The following is a 17,469-nucleotide window of genomic DNA, read 5'->3' on the forward strand; positions in this document are numbered from 1 at the left end:
TCTATGAGTTTTACCCTAATGTTGATCCTGGGTATAAAATGATGGTGACTGTGCAGAATGTAATCTATTTACCTGTAGACGTCAAGCAGATTGGTAGCATTACACTGCAGGTAGTTGACGAGAACGGACGTCTGATAAATAATAGAGGAGAGGAGATTAATTATATAGCTCTGCATCTAAGACAATGCAAGTGAAATGGTGTTGTTATTTGAAAAGTGGAATCAAGGATTGAATATGGAGGCTGCAGTCCATCCTCCTCCTTCTTCTCTCCATCATCATCCTCTTTCACCTATAAAAGAAGATAAAAGGAAACAAAGATTCATTCAGCATTCAACCTCGGTGAGATTAACATCAAGGAGCATTGAGTATTTGAAGGAACGAGGCTGTCAATTTAGACAATAGAAGAAATGGGAGTTTTGGATGTGACACAACGAGGACCTTCCTCAGATGACAGTATCACAGGTATTGAGTACCATTCTCATGCCCCCTATACTGCAAGCTTCAATGCCAACGATGAAGTGAGGATACCAATCCAGCAACAAGATGTCTACACACTACCTTCAGAGAGCTATCTACATCTAGAGTATACTGTACGTGGAGCTGACAATGCTGCTGTGGCTGGAACACCATGTGTGTCTGGATTCTTTGCCAACCTGTTTTCAGAGATACGCTATGAAATCAATGGAGTTGAAGTGGATGGTATACGCAATCCAGGAGTTACCAGTCTAATGAAGAATGCAATGACATTTGACCGAGATGAAAAGTGCAAAATGGAAGGAGCCGGCTACAAGTTTAGCTCAGATGATGGATTTGCTGATTTTGCTGCTAATGGCGCCAACACAACTGTAATGGATGTACCCCTGAGATACCTACTGGGCTTTGCTGAGGACTATGGACAAATTTTACTCAATGTGAAACAGGAGTTGGTGCTGAGAGTCAGTGCAACCTTTTTGGACTGTGTGAATGTGGCTGCTGCTAATGTTGTAATTACAAAGCTTTTGTGGAGAATGCCCTATGTAGAGGTGGCTGATGATGTGAGAATGCGTCTGCTACAGATTGTGCAGAATGACACAGCAATCAATATACCATTTCGCCATTGGGAGTTGTACACATATCTGACCCTGCCACAAGCAACAAAGCATATATGGACTGTCAAGTCAACAGCTCAGCATGAGAAGCCTCATTACATTATAGTTGGGCTGCAAACTGCAAGACGAGGTGTAGCAGCATCAAACAGTTCAAAATTTGACAAGTGTGGTATGGAGGATATTCGGGTGTTTTTGAACAACAAATACTACCCCTATGAAAGCATTCAGGGCGATGACAATCTTGTTTACAACATGTATGCAGCTTTCAATGGAGTCTACAACCACAATGATGCTTGTGCATGCAATCCGCTATTTGAAAAAGGAGCTATAAGCAATAATAACATCATGCTGTATGCATATGATTGTTCCTGCCAAAATGAGTCACACAAAACTGGGAGTATTGATGTGAGAATTGAGTTTGAAGAAACTGCCAACATTCCAGCAAATACATCCGCCTACTGCCTGATGATTCATAAAGTGATTAAAGAATATCGACCAATGTCAGGCCTTGTGCTGTCAGCATAAATACAGTGGCTGAGCACTGAGCTGCTCAGTTCTGATCAAGACACTGAACAGTCATGTCGAAGCTGCTGAAGTACCAAAACGTTATAGTCGAAGGGGAAATGTCTTCTTCTTCTTCATCAAGTGAAGGGGAGGATGTTGTGGGATGTGTTATTGGCGGACGACCACTGATGCGGGATGCTTCTACAAGTACAACTGGACTTGATGAAGGCTACACTACAGCAGAGGATGACTGGCCATCACCCTTGCCAAGTAGAGCTGGTGACATTTTTGGACCACTACCACTGTACCTGATGGACTTTCAAGGCTTTGAAGGATTGGACAACAAGTTTATTGTGAAGGAGATGACAATCCTGGAGCAGGATGATGAGCATCATGTGACAACTCATCACCACTTTTTTAAACCTCCCTACTCTGATGCTCTACTCAAGACTAGTGAGCTCATCAACAGCAACTGTATACATCAAGCTAAAAATGGACTACGGTGGGCAGACTATGGTAGAGCAGGACAAACACATCCTCCCCATTCAGCATTGAGGGATATTGTATGCGGAACAGTTGGAAGGTGGTTGGTTCAGAACAATCAATGTCCAATAAAGATCTTTGTCTATGGATATGAGCAGATTACTCTGTTGGATTCGCTGCTGCAACTGAACAATGTGGAGTACATGGACCTATCATCGCCATACTTATATCCTGAGACACCCAATTTGGAGCTACTGATGAAGAAGATGGATGGTGGAGTCTACTGCCCGGAACATCACCTACTCAACTTTATCGAGATTGTGCAGATAAAGTTGTCAAATCTAACACTTTCAGATTTGCCAGTCAACAATGGAGGATCTTCTGATATACAACAGCTTTTTTGTTCATTGAAAATTGTTCATGTTCTACATGACTGGATTAAGAGAACTTTGTTTGAAGATAGATCATTTTGTCGTAGTTTTTTCAATACAGTAAATGTTCATTTGCGTTAATAAAAATACCAGTATTGCAATCAATTCTATGCTTCATCAATTACTATCCCCACTCATATAGTGTCAGTGGCGGCGTGTCCATGAGAGCACAAGAGCACGTGAACCCCCTATGAAATTGCTACAATAAATTAAAGTTCAATTAATAGAAAATTGATTGAAGTAATAGTAATACTCAAATTTCTTGTAATATTAAAACAATAAGGAGCGCACCAAGCAAGGTATTGAGATAACCTTTTGAATTACGCGCTACAGCAAGCAGGATCACTGCTCCAAGCGTTAGTATGGGTTCAAATGGTAGCTGGGCGAGTTCAATTCCCTCCCCGTGGGGGGTGGGAGACTATTTACATTAGCTTTACGGTGAGCTGCTTTCCAAGCAGCTCATAGCTGTGATAGTGTGCTTTGCATTGGCGCCATTGCCTTCTAGAGCCGTTTCACTTATGAACTGTTCTAGCTGGCACTGGCTACTACTTTGTTTACTGTTTGCAGTTTTGCGTTCGCGCTACATGTGTTGTCGATTTTGAGGTTAATTCTTGTTTCTTCTCTCTTGTGTTTTGAAAAGTGAGAATGGAGGGTTCAAGAAAGGTTTCAGTTAGCTATTTAAGAGAGATAGTGTTCTCTAATTTATCAATCGAGGAAAAAATATCGATTGGGGGAAGTGGTAGGCCTACACCGACAATTAATATACATCAGACTTCTACATCGAAATCCAGGACATACAAGAGAGATTTCAAAGACCAACACTATGGAAAGAAATCTTGGCTGTGTGGTTGTGAAGAAACTAACAAACTTTATTGTTTTCTGTGCTTGTTGTTTGCTCGCGAAAAAGGCGATCCAGCATGGATTAAGAACGGTGTGTGTGATTTAGCTCATTTGACTCAAAAAATTAAAAAGCATGAAAACTCACATGCGCATATAAGTGCTTCATTGGATTTCAATTTACTTGGTAAAATTGATGTTCATAAACAGCTTGATAGTGCTTATCGTTTGAGCATCAGAAAACATAATGAGCAAGTCACCAAAAATAGGTATGTGCTTTCCAAACTTATAGACTGCATTAAATTTTGTGGTGCATTTGAGTCAGCTCTTAGGGGTCATTGAGAGGACGACAATGCTTTAAATCCAGGAATTTTCAAAGGCCTTGTGAATTTTACTGCAGAGCTTGATTCGGCTTTGAAAGAACATTTAAATAGTGCTACAGTTTTCAAAGGCACCTCCAAAGACATTCAGAATGAATTGCTGGACTGCATGCTTTCTGTGTGCCAAGAAAATATCAAACAGGAGATTAAAAATGCTCAATATGTTCTCTAATAGCAGATGAGACAACTGACATTTCGTCTGCATTTCAGTTAGTTTTAGTTTTTCGGTATATTTCATCAAATGGTCAACCAGTAGAGAGATTTTGGAAGTTCGATAATCCTGTGGGTCATGATTCACAATCGATTGCAAAATGTATTTTTTCAAGTTTGGATACTGTCATAACAATTCCAGAAAAACTCATTTCTCAAAGTTATGATGGTGCGAATGTGATGAGTGGACAACATGCTGGTGTGCAGACAATTGTGCAACAAACCTATAGGCATGCTTTTTTTGTGCATTGCTATGCACATAAACTCAATTCAATTGTAGCACAAGCAGCGAGTCAAAATCAAGATGTAAGAATTTTTTTCTCAGATTTGAGTGATATTACTAATTTTTCTTTCAAATTCTCCTCAAAGAATAGATGTTTTAGACAGAGTAGTCGGCAAACGTGTACCTAGGGCGTCAGCAACAAGGTGGAATTTCAAAAGTAGAACTGTGAATACAGTTTTTGAATATAGAGAAGAGCTAATTGAGTGTATGGAGGAGATACAATCCACATCAAAACAACCTTCTAGTATTATGAAAGCAGGTGCTATTGCTCGTCTTCTCAAAGATAATAGATTCATTTTTTGGCTCTCGGTTTTTCACAGGCTAATGCCTCATGTTGACATTTTATATAATCAGCTGCAAACAGTTAAGACAGATGCTATGAAAATCAAATCAAATGTTGAACATTTTATCAAAGCTGTTGAAGAGGGAAGAACTAAAATGAATGATTTGATGGAGATGGTAGCAGACTGTGCAGGAAGTGTGCCCAAACGTTCAAGGCGCGAAGAGGACACCTACCTCAGTAGAACAGTGGCTGCCAAGGAAACCTGTGACATCATCACCACTCAAATCAAAACCCGGTTCTCATTCACAACATTCTATTCAGCAATCTGTTTATTGGACTCACAAAAATTTGAACATTTCAATAAGGATTTCCCAGATACCTTGCTTGCTATCAGTTTGCTACAATTTTTCATTGAAAATAACTTAACTTCATCATTTTCCGAAACGTATAAAATTTTGTTGATAATTTCAACCATCCCAATGACAACAGCTGAAGCTGAGAGGTGTTTTTCTACACTAAAACAAATCAAGACGTTTTTGCGCTCCACAATGAACCAGGACAGGCTATCAGCATTAGCAATGCTGACTATTGAGAAGGAAATGATAGCAAATATCATTAACTTCAATGAGAAGGTGATCAATGTTTTCGCAGCAAGGAAAGAGAGGAGGATGGATTTTATTTTCAAAAAATGCTCTGTAAATGCCAACTAGAAGGAGGGTGGGGTGAGTGTTAACAAAGTCTCTAAAAGCATGTTAATCCTTATTTCTTTGATTGGAAATTATCTTACATCGAGGAAAAATTATTGCTGTTTTCTGTATAATTTATGATTTGTACATGAATTATTCAATGGGAGTATGGGAGTACATCTTCTAGGTTGAGAATCCTGAGTATATCTGAATACTTATTATTATTAAACGAAAATCCAAATTATTATATAGGTACTTAATATAATACAACCCATTAGAATATTTTGTTACCTACGTAATAATATGATAGGCCTAGTACTCTTCTAGGAATAAAAAATTACATTCTACTACGTGAAACGAACAAAATTCACTTGAAACATGGGGTTTAACAAATTATTAAAGATCTAGATCTTGTTGCTCATGTTAAATGTGAACCCCCCATTAGTATTTGCATGAGCCGCCACTATATAGTGTTAAGTTAGTTTGCATCACACAGACCTGTTAAAAATTAGTCAACTGTCAATCAACTGTCAACTATCAATTGTTAACTGTCAATCAACTGTCAACTGTCAACCGTCAATTGTCAACTGTCAACTGTCAATTGTTAGTTGACTGTTCACTTGTACAATATTGTGCAATCATATGACGTCATACAGACCAGTTGAAACAGGAAATGGGTTACCCCCACCACTCAGCAAGCAGAGTATAAAAAAATGATGCTGACAACAAAATGCACTCAGTCTTACAATGTTGTCAGACAGTGAACGTGAACGTTATCTGCTTAATGAAGTGAGTGAGCTTGAAGCTGAACTGAATTATCACGGTATAATGACATTGAGTGACTTTTTCAAGGAGAGTGGTCATTTAGAGTTTTGTGCAGATCGTGAATCTCATAGTTGTGCATGCACACGACTCAGGCAGAAGCAGCAGGCTGTTGTTGATGTAGTCAAGGATAGCAACGTTTTCTATGTATGCAATGATCTTCACAACCCATTGAGAAATACTCATGTGACCTCCACCGATGTGAAATGTTTCCTGTTGAAAGTTTTCACGCAAACTATGGAGAGTATCAAGGATAATATCAACAAGAGGGCAATGCGTCATTGCCCACCAGGACTTGCAATGAAATTCACTGTCATGTTTGATGACACTTGCATACTGCTTAAATCTTTCTTCAAGTTGGATAAGGGTAGAATGGTTGCTATTGTTAATCTTGAGAAGGTACCCAACTGGAGATATAAGGATGTGAAGATTGTGTTGAGTGTTCTCAATCAGGACCAATACTACAAGTGTGATTTTATATGCGGACATCAATCTATGTGTCTGCTGGGACTGGGTCAAAAGGAGATTAAATTTGCAGGATTTACAAAAATTGATAGTGCAGGACATGTGAAACGATTCAGGCTGGAGGATGGAACATCTGGTGATTCGGCTTTTGAGATTAGCATCTACAAAGCTGTACGCATACCTGTGCCACTGCCATCTACTGGGGGATAGGACGAAGTTGATGGACATCCATGCATTGTTCGTGAAAGGAATAAGCCATCAGTTGAGCGTTATGTCACCAACAATGATTATAGCCGAGGAGAAAGACTTCTTCAGCTGTATATTCTGTTCAATACTGAAGATTGATTATATGTTTGTCAATAAATACTATGTGTAATGAACCATTCGTTATTATTGATTATCCTACTTCCTCATATAGGTAAGAAATTAGGTTGCTATGCCTTGTTTATCAACAAGGAAAATTCGACTACAATTCTCTATTTATTTTGAAAAATAAGGGATGCAGTGCATATGCTTGGGCCGGGGCTTGTGCTGGGGCTTGTGCCGGGGCATGTGCCGGGGCATGTGCCGGGGCTCAGCCGGGGCTCAAGCAATGGGCCGGGGCATGTACCGGGGCATGTGCTGGGGCTCAGGCCGGGGCTCAGGCCAGGGCTCAGGCCGGGGCTCAGGCCGGGGCTCAGGCTGGGGCTCAAGCAAGCCAGCGCACGGTGGTGGGGGCAGTATGCTGCTGTTGATGGTACACACCCATAGCTCTGACTACAAGGAAAATTCTCTATTTATTGGAAATAAATAGTCATAATAATAAATCTATAGAATAGATTAGGTAAAGATTATATATTAATACATACTACATAATACTATATATTAATACATAATACATACTACATACAATAGTGAATGAACAAAATGAGGACAAATAGTTACAGATTCAATTACACTACTTCAAAGTTTATCAACAAGGAAAATCTGACTACAAGAAAACTTCTCTATTCATTTTTGAAATATTTTTCAACCCATCAACTGTTGGGACGGTTTTAATTTAATATTTTCAAATAACAGCTGCTTTGATACGAATAGTTACAGATCAATTTACTTCAAAGTTTATCAACAAGGAAAATCCGACTACAATTCTCTATTTATTTTGAAATTTTTTTTTTTTTTAACCCATCAACAGTTGGGAGGGTTAATTGAATATTTTTTGAATAACAACTGCTTTGGGACGAATGATCATGGATTAATTTACTTCAACGTTTATCAACAAGGAAAGTTTGACTACAAGGAAAATTTGACTACAAGGAAAACTTCTCTATTTATTTTTAGAAGAGGAGGAAGAAGAAGAAGAAGAAGAAGAAGAAGAAGAAGAAGAAGAAGAAGAAGAAGAAGAGAAGAAGAAGAAGAAGAAGAAGAGGAAGAGGAAGAAGAAGAAGAAGAAGAAGAAGAAGAAGAAGAATTTTATTTAATTAGGTTATGTTAGATATCAAAAACTTAGGTTAGGTTAGGTTAGATATCAAAAACTTGGGTTAGGTCAGGTTAGATATCAAAAACTTGGGTTAGGTTAGGTTATGACGTCATGGGTGACCTTGAGGTGAAGGGGGAGTCTGGGCACTGGGACACTTGTGTCTCAGACTCCTCCTTTTTATACTACTTTCCTTATTCATAACTCACTCAAATCTCAAATATCCCGTTTGTAACCGCCCCTAAATACCCCTTAATGTCCCCTGAATCTGTACCCTTTTTCTCTCCATCCGTCTGCACCGCATAATCTGTGGTCTCTGCTGCTACAATTGACTCTCCGTGTGTACTCTGTGGTCGACCGTTGGATTCAAAACTGCAGTCTGCTCGGTTGAGGAAGGAGACTCAGTCTCCAAAAATTTCCCATTTCTAATGTAAGTTTTCAAGTGTTTCCAATCACTACACTCCACTTAAATTAACGCCATTTCTAATGTAAGTTTTTAAGTGTTTTCAATCACTACACTCTACTTGAATTAACGCACACAATTAACCTCTAAATTTTACATCTACGGATTCTATCAATTTTAGATTACTATACAATTTACAACAAAAGTACTGATAATGAAAACTTTTCAATTTGTCCCTCTGGATGGGCAACAGACCCATTCAGAGGACCGAGGCTCGCGCACCATTACACGATTTCCCGTTCACGTCTCAATACCAACTGTGGCCTTTTCACTGAAAATTATTCCCCCTCCATGAGCGTTGAGCATAACTTCCAGTGGAAAAGCCAAAGCTGCAAAAAGGTCAATGCTCGTACAATTTTCAAAAATAAAGTGGCTTTTTCGACATGAAATTTAAACTGTATTTGAAAAATGCACTAAAGTTGCTTCAATTTAGACAACTAAGCAACAAATTAGCAAATTCAAACAAGACAGAGTCAATTCTCACACTAAAAACGCAGGGTTCAACATACAGTTAGAATCAAAGTTCATTTCAGTTCAAAAACCTGAAAAATAATATATGATACACAAAAAAAAAACTACAATACTACCCTCTCAATATCACACTATTACATAATATATATATAGTGTTTACGAACTCCCTACCAATTCTCTAGGGCATTGTTCCTGGGTGAAAAACATGTCTGAGTATCATATAAAAATTGTCCGGAAGTCTTCATTTAATCAAACAGCGGCCATTTTGATTTTTTCACTTGTTTTTCCTTAATAATGGTTAATCATATGAAATTGAAACTTTGCACAATCATTCATAACAACTGGACAAAGCTACAAAAAAATTACGATAATTTTTAAATTTATAAACCACAATGACAGCCATTCAAAATTTTGTTTTTCCAATAACTCAGAAACCGTTGGTTTTACAAAAACTTTACAAGAATAGCTTTTCAGTAAATTAAATTGCCTATTGATTGGTGCCCAATTTTCTAAGATTGGACCAATATGAGCTAAGATATGGCAGCTTTAGTGGTTGGTGACCCTCCTTTGGAGGGTTATGTAACGTTGTTTTGTTGTTTGAATTAACCTAAAATCGCTTAAAATTAACATACAATGCAAATAGAGATTGTTGCATCATTGTGATGCGACTCTATCAGCATGCCTTGGTTTGTACTGCAACAAACTTTCAGAGGTCACCTATCACTAAATGTGTCATATCTCAGTCGATATTGATCCAATATTAAAAAATCAGGTACCAATCTATAGGTAATTAAATTTACTGAAAAGGTTATTCTTGTAATTTTTGGTAGAACCAACGGTTTCCGAGTTATTAAAAGAGAAAAAAATTAAATAGGGGCCAGTTTGTTTTATAAAATTTGAATTTTTTTTCTTATTTGAAAAATTATTGTAATTTTTTTAGCTTTGTCTAGTTGTTATAAATGATTGTGCAAAGTTTCAATTTTGTATTTGAAACTTTAAAATTTAAAAAGTGTTTGACAAAATTAATTTTTGCAGGCAATTCGGAGGTACGTCATGACCCTCGACCTTTCAGCTGTATGTCGTGCCGACGTAGACAACATGGAAGTCATAAAAATGGTAATGGCTTTGCCACACCTGCCAGCACAGAGAGGACCTCCTCACAGAGACCGAGTTCCTCCCTTCTCAATAGTTGATGGCCTAGATTACATGATTAAGGAAGAGATGGATGCTCGGTTGCAGAACTTAACAGCTTATGTGAGGAGATTCTGGGTGGGTGTGATTGGCGTGGAGTCATTGTCTTCAGTGGCTTCATAAGTAAGTGATACACTATTATTGGGTCGATTGAATGAAACCCAGAATCAAGCGACTAGCACCTAGTCATTACTTCTTCCTATATTATTGATAAAATTTTGTTGTTTTGAATTAAGTGATAGTACTGTAGGCTACTAAAGCAAAGACAAAAAGATCATGTGCTAATATTTTCTGTATGATGTAAACAGCACGAAAATAATTTGTGGAAATTGGAACGTTGCAAAATACGTATTGATCAACGTTGTCCACAGATAAATAAGAATAGATAATTAATCGATTATCATAAAAAATTATTAGTATCAATGTCAATACTTTTTTGCATAAGCAAAACTAGTTTCGAGCACTCATAAAATTCCTGGTTCCACCTAGGCCTAGTTAGTGCTAGCCAACCTCATTCAACCGATTCCAAATTGGAATTAGCAACTGCTCTGGGTTTTATTCAATCAATTTATTTTTAGGCACTCTATATATTTATAATAGTTAGATAAAAGAGCAAAATGACAATGATTCATTCACTCACTTACTCACTCATAATCAACAGAACTAAAAATCTACTGGACCAAATAGGCTCAAATTCAACATAGTTGGCCAACTAGAGGCGCTCTAACAACACATTTGAAAAATTCCCAGAGATTTTTCTAGAGAGGCACCCAAGAACAGCATTTTTCCAACGTTTTATCAGCTATTTCAAGAACTAATTGACAAAAAATGTTCAAATTTGATACACAGGCTCTGCTGAGGTATGAAAATGTTGTATTGGTAGAGTTTTGAAATAACGCCCAAGTTCCGACCAAGATCAGCGCTTTTTGAGCATTTTTCCTGCGTTTTCTGGGCGGAGCCCACTGGCTAGACAGATGAGGCGAGCGAAGCGAGCCTTCCGGCTAGTTCAATATGAATTCATAGTTAAATTCGAGTTGTTCTTGAATATTCAATTAAAGTAGATAGGCTGTCCATGATATTAATAGATAGAGGATGCCTTCTGGTGTATTTTATTCTCTGTTGCTCATAGTGCCATGCGATGTTGTATCATCTAATCATTGACAAACAAGTATAGATCCCCACTGATAGTTCATGTTCATCTTATCTTAAACTCCTATATTATAAATTGACAATCAATTATTGTTTACGAATCACTACCGTACCGTACTAAACATGCAACAAATTGATTATAATAATAATAATAATTATTATTATAATTAGCTATTTAATTTTAATGAAACAAATATGTATTCCAAAATCATTCAGCTTGCGTTTACGCCAATTTAAATCTGCACTTGATCAAATACACAGCTGCAAGATCAATAAAAAAGTGGTTCAACTGATGAGAGCACAGTAGTTATTTCAAGTCCTTTGAAGTTTGCAATTGTTTGAAATTTTCTTGTAATAAGCTTTGAATTAATTGCTTTTTAGGAAGGCTCCAGTGAATAGAGAGAAACTCCTATGACAATCTCATTAGAGTACATAGAGAGATTGCGGTCAACCCACCGAAAAAAGACAAAGTTACTCGCGATGTCAAGAAGGCGATCCGTCGTCTTATAAACGGTGAGATCACAATAATACACTTTCTGAGTGCAGTGGCTCATGGTGCCGACAACATTATCAATAGGCCACTGCCTCAGAATGAGTGGTTCCTTCTTGACATCGCTGGAGAGGAAGAAGTAATGTGACAAGGTAAGAGTCAGATTGGCAAGATAACCATTACAATCAATGGTCGACAGCCAAAAAGTTACATATTACTTGTACCTTACCAGTAATTTTAGTATTTGGAAATTATCATTTATATTAAAGCGACAGAGTAATTTTTGAATAGTTATTTTTCATTTCAAATGGGACCCCCGATGAATCCTGATGTCATAATTATTCTTGTGACAGAAATATTTAGCTGTATCCATAATTTTTACCAACTCTGCACTAGTGACACCCTGGGTTGGAGAACTCACTCATGAAATGTTGTATTGTAATTTTTGAAACGCGCAACTTTTAATTATACAGAGTTTATTAAAATTATGAAAACAGCTAAATATTTCTTTTACAAGAATTATTTGAAAGGATGTTTCATTGGGGATCATATTTGAAATAAAAAATTACTCTTTCGCTTCAACATCTTTGTCCCTCATATGAATCGAATTCATTTTTTTTTTTAATGAGAAGATGGTCATGTGATACATGATTTCAATACAGAGTTCCAAGAGGAAATCGCACATTGATAACTCAAACCGTATCAATTTTTTGATGTAAAAGTTGCAAATTAGCTGAAATCATGTGTCAGCCCAAGAAGGACTGTCTGTGTGACAGCTCCCAAATAGCCTCACCTGATGTTATGAATGACAATGAATGGAAAAACTGTAGTAATTGCATGCAATTAATTCTTCAGCTGGCTTAATGATAAATAACAACAAATGTTTTTCTTGAGCAATTTCAATGTTATTTGTTATATCCTGAAAAAGGACGAAGGAGTCGGTAAATTTTGTTGTCCAACGAGCTTGAGCTGTAAAGAGTCGAAGAGTATGTATTCATAATTTGAAGTTGATTGATCAAATCTTTCAAAAGTGTTATTGTTGAATATTCACACAGACGGACAACGACTTTGGCCTTGAGTTGAGAGTAAAAACTCGCTAATGCTCGATTAAATATTTTTTATGGATTCTATGTGCATTTTTATTGATTTGTATGCATTTTCTATATGCATTTTAGTGTGATGTTACTATAATTATATAAATGTCCTAAATATTCATTGATAATGGAACTCCCGACTCATAAACTAATATTACTGTGTTCATTCAAATAACTGATTTAAAAATAATTATTTTCATCTTTTCAGGTTGACCGTATCTCCAGAAGAGGTTGGAAATATTAGGGAGATAGGAAATATTATTAGGATAGATCTGTAAATATTATTGTATTATCTCCAGAAGAGGTTGTAAATATTAGGTAGATAGGAAATATTATTAGGATAGATCTGTAAATATTAATGTATTAATATATAAATAAATAAATTGCAACTTGAAAATTATGTAGAATATAAAGACTTTTCATTTCTATCATTGAAAAAAACAAACACCTTGTGTGACTAATTTGTTTCAAATTTTCGATGTAGTGTTTTTTCATCACATGAAAAATCACTGTTGTTGGGTCTATAGCCCAGTCAATGAAGGTCCAAAAAAGCAGTTTCGATCGGAAAATTAAATAAAAGCTGAATTTCGCACCATCGATAGAACCCTTCCAGAGGGTCATTCTCCCAGAAGTCCCAAGAAATCCCCTTGGAGCTTTCCGCCCCAGCCCCTTAAAACATGAAAAATGCAAATAAACACGGGAAATCAATTATCTCTGTAACCATTGTTCGGAAACAGATCTATTAAATGTCATTCGATTCGTCACATTATGGACTAAAATATTAGTTATATTCATTTTTCCAATAAAATTAACAGTTTTCTTGATAAAATAATATATATGTAAAAATTTAGGCGATTTGTGATTTGATTTTTTTGTTTTCTTCGATTAACTTCTAAACAAGTGGTTTTAAAGGAAAATGAGCCAGATATTTAATGTAGCCACCCTCATTGCAAATTCATTGATGTATATTTTTATGTATTTGCGATTCGATTTGACGCCGTGGAAGGGGAAACAGTCGACGCGGAACGGCGCGGCTGACTCTCTTAGCCATAGTAAACAGCAAACTGGAAATCAATTATCTCTGTAATCATTTAATCGGAAAAAAATCTCTCATGTGCCATTCGTTTCGTTACATTGTGGACTAAAATATCAGTCGTATTCATTTCCTCAATAAATCAAACAGTTTCCTTGATAAAATAATATATATGTAAAAATTTTGGGGTTTTTCGATTTGTTTTTTGTTTTCTCCGATTAACTTCGAAGCAAATAATCTAAAGAAAATTAGACAAATAATTAATGTAGCCACATTCATTGCAAATCCATTGATGTATATTGTTATTCATTTGCGATTCGATTTGACGATGTGGAAGGGGAAACAGTCGACGCGGTACGGCGTGGCTGACTCTCTTCACCATAGTAAACAGTAAAATACAGTGGTATAGTGAGGTCCACGTTATAATGGCAGTGGATTAAGATAGAAGAATATCGATGCCGATTCTCTGCATTAATTAATAATATTTCCACACTGTCAAAAACATAATTGGCATCGTTGTGAACCTAGAAAAGGATAGTAGCACCGGCTTTGTCGAATGATAGACAAGGATAGCAAAACCAAAGTTGATCAAATACTGTCATTATAACGTGGACCTCACTATAGGCCTACTGCTTTCCAAGTTGCATTTTATTCATACTATGGCGCTCGAAACAATCAATTTTGTCTTTTTTTTTGACATGCGATGAAACTAATTTTTCACATTTTAACTCTCTAAATTCTCTAAAATCATTTTGTTGTTATATATGTGCTAAATCATGCATTCTATGAAAGACAAAGATATTGTTTGCAACCGATGAAATATTCATACTATTACATAATATAATACATATTCAAAATATTTGTGTTTGATCATAATTCTATGCTAAAATTTATCATAAGTTATGAATGTCAAAAACTGAGATAAATCATAGATTACAATAGTGTTAACAGTGGCAATTTCCTGAAAAATAATAGCGTGCAGTATTTTTGTTTTCTACAGTTGATATTCTTCAATCCAGGTTGATAATATACCTTCAGTTGAGCCAAATATATATGACGGCTGAGGCATAAAAAAATTTATACATTGGGCTTGTTGAGTTGAAACTTTCTATGATTCTTCCTGTAAAGTAGCTTATCTTCCGTTCTTACTAGTTGAATCTACATTATTTAGACAGTCCAACATGAAAATTCAGTAGATTCTAAAGATGAAAGCCATGCAAACATACAAATTAAGGAAGAGTAAGCATGCATAAAAGGTAGGAAAATCATGAAAGTGTTCCACTTCTAACCACAAAGTACTCTACCGTATAAGATTAATTGAAAGATGATTCATCATCTTCTATTATTTTTGTTAACATATCAATTTTTCACCTCCACTCGCATCTTGTCATTCATTACACAAGGTTGGCAGAACCTTTTCTTTATGTTGATTAATGTTGATTGAAATTGATTTTGATTAGGGTACCAAAAGGATAGATCATTTTCTGTTTGAAGCATTCAAATTAAATCTATTGAACATGATTTCTTATGACTTAGCATTCACAGATTTAGTTTGGTGAAGCTATATGAAAAATGTACCTGATTATAAATTTCATGGTTTTTATACCATTCTAGTTCATTGTAAAAATACGTTGATTACCTTGAAGATGTAGCTAATCTTACGTCGAGCAATGTACAATACAAGCAATTTTCATTAAATTACTATTATGATGATCAGTGTAATTTCTGCCAGTGATTGAGAAAAAGTCATTTTATGAGCCTTGAAATTCGTACCTAGAAAAAGTTGCATTATTACTAGAAATTTTATTTTTACTATTTATTATAGGTACTGTACATTGATTTTTGTGATTATACAGATCACCTACATTATTCTGAATCAGGATAAGGATGAATAGGGAAATTGTGAGATGGGGATAACATCCATAGTTACATAGCACCAATTTGCTGAAAGCTCTGATAATAATGATTTGAACGGAGCTGCGATTCTGGTTTGGTATTGCCTCTTCATGTTCAGTGAGAATAGAAAGCTTCAGAGTAATTCGTTCTCTCTATATGTGATAATATTGGTGATATTTGGTAACATTTGTTAATATCTATGGAATGGAATAGATTTGGGCCAAGCCTGTTGTTCCTTCCTAATCATATTTATATGATTCTGTCCACAATTGAATAAATAAATAAATAAATATTTGAACCGAATGTGCATAACATTAATCTACTTTCAGCTTGAAAATTTTCAACTTATCAGGAGTACAGTGTATCATATAGTATCTCAGGTAGGCCCACCCTTTTATTTTTTTTGTTCACGTGATCTGATGATATTTATTCCATTATCAAGTGTTTAAATTATGAAGAGTGATGAAACAAGATAAAACACAAGCAAAGCTATGAAAAGAAATTTTGAATCTTCATTTTTTCACAAAATAAGGATAAGATGAAGGAGTCGGACACATAATATATCATGAAACTTCGTTAAAAACATCAATATCTGAAACTATATCTGAGTTATCAAATTGTGTTACTTCTGACTCGTATGGAGAAGGCACACTTCAAATTAATATAATAAATTCTGTGAGCAAGCAAGGAAATCCTGATTTTTATCATGAGCATGGATAAATCAAGAAAATTGTAATATTTTTTTAGAATATTGAAAAGTGAAAATCTATATACAGCACATGTCAAAACAATAGACAAAATTAATTGTTTCAAGCGCCATAGTGTATTTGAGATGCAATGTAGACAGCAGTATTATTCCGTTTACTATGGTGAAGGGAGTCAGCCGCGTTGGCTGTTTCCCCTTCCACAGCGTCAATTTGAATCGCAAATACATAACAATATACATCAATGCATTTGCAATTAATGTGGCTACAATAATTATTCGTCACATTGTTCTTTAAAATTACTTGCTTCGAAGTTAATCGGAGAAAACAAAAAGATAAATCGAAAAACCCCTAAATTTTTACATTATATTATTTTATCAAGGAAACTGTTCGATTTATTGAGGAAGTGAATACGACTGATATTTTAGTCCACAATGTAACGAAACGAATGGCACATGATAGATTTTTTCCGATTAATGATTACAGAGATATTTGATTTCCAGTTTGCTGTTTACTATGGCTTACTGAGTCAGCCGCGCCGTTCCGCGTCGACTGTTTCCCCTTCCACGGCGTCAAATCGAATCGAAAATACATAACAGTATACAACAGTGGATTTGCAATGAGAGTGGCTACATTAATTATTCGACTCATTTTTCTTTAAAACCACTCGCTTCGAAGTTAATCAAAGAAAACAAAAAACTCAAATCGCAAACCCCCTAAATTTTTACATAATTATATATTATTCTATCAAGAAAACTGTTAATTTATTGAAAAATGGATATAATTAATATTGTAGTCAATAATGTAAACGAATCGAATGGCATTTAATAGAACTGTTTCCGATCAATGGGTACAGAGATAATTGATTTTCCGTGATTACCTGTATTTTTCAACTTTGAGGGGTGCTAGGGGGGGAAGCTCCAAGGGGATTTCTTGGGACTTTTGGAAGAATGACCCTCTGGAAGGGTTCTATCGATGGTAAAAGATTCAGCTTTTATTTAATTTTCGGATCAAAAAACCTTTATTGACTGTGCTACTAGTCCAACAAGG

At 35.9% G+C, this 17,469-nt stretch overlaps 1 protein-coding gene across 1 annotated transcript; it reads left to right on the forward strand.

The window, feature by feature from the left end:
* Window positions 1-407: 407 nt before the first annotated feature.
* On the forward strand, window positions 408-1,613 carry LOC120355128. Its single transcript, XM_039443449.1, has one exon. It carries the CDS (start codon window positions 408-410, stop codon window positions 1,611-1,613), a length of 1,206 nt encoding a protein of 401 aa, XP_039299383.1.
* The last annotated feature ends 15,856 nt before the right edge of the window (window positions 1,614-17,469 follow it).

Source organism: Nilaparvata lugens, chromosome Y, assembly GCF_014356525.2.
Source record: "Nilaparvata lugens isolate BPH chromosome Y, ASM1435652v1, whole genome shotgun sequence".
In the NCBI taxonomy this organism is placed as follows: domain Eukaryota; kingdom Metazoa; phylum Arthropoda; class Insecta; order Hemiptera; family Delphacidae; genus Nilaparvata; species Nilaparvata lugens.

Coding starts and splice junctions, on each gene's coding strand:
- LOC120355128 (XM_039443449.1), top strand. CDS start 408: ATGGGAGTTTTGGATGTGACACAACGAGGACCTTCCTCAGATGACAGT.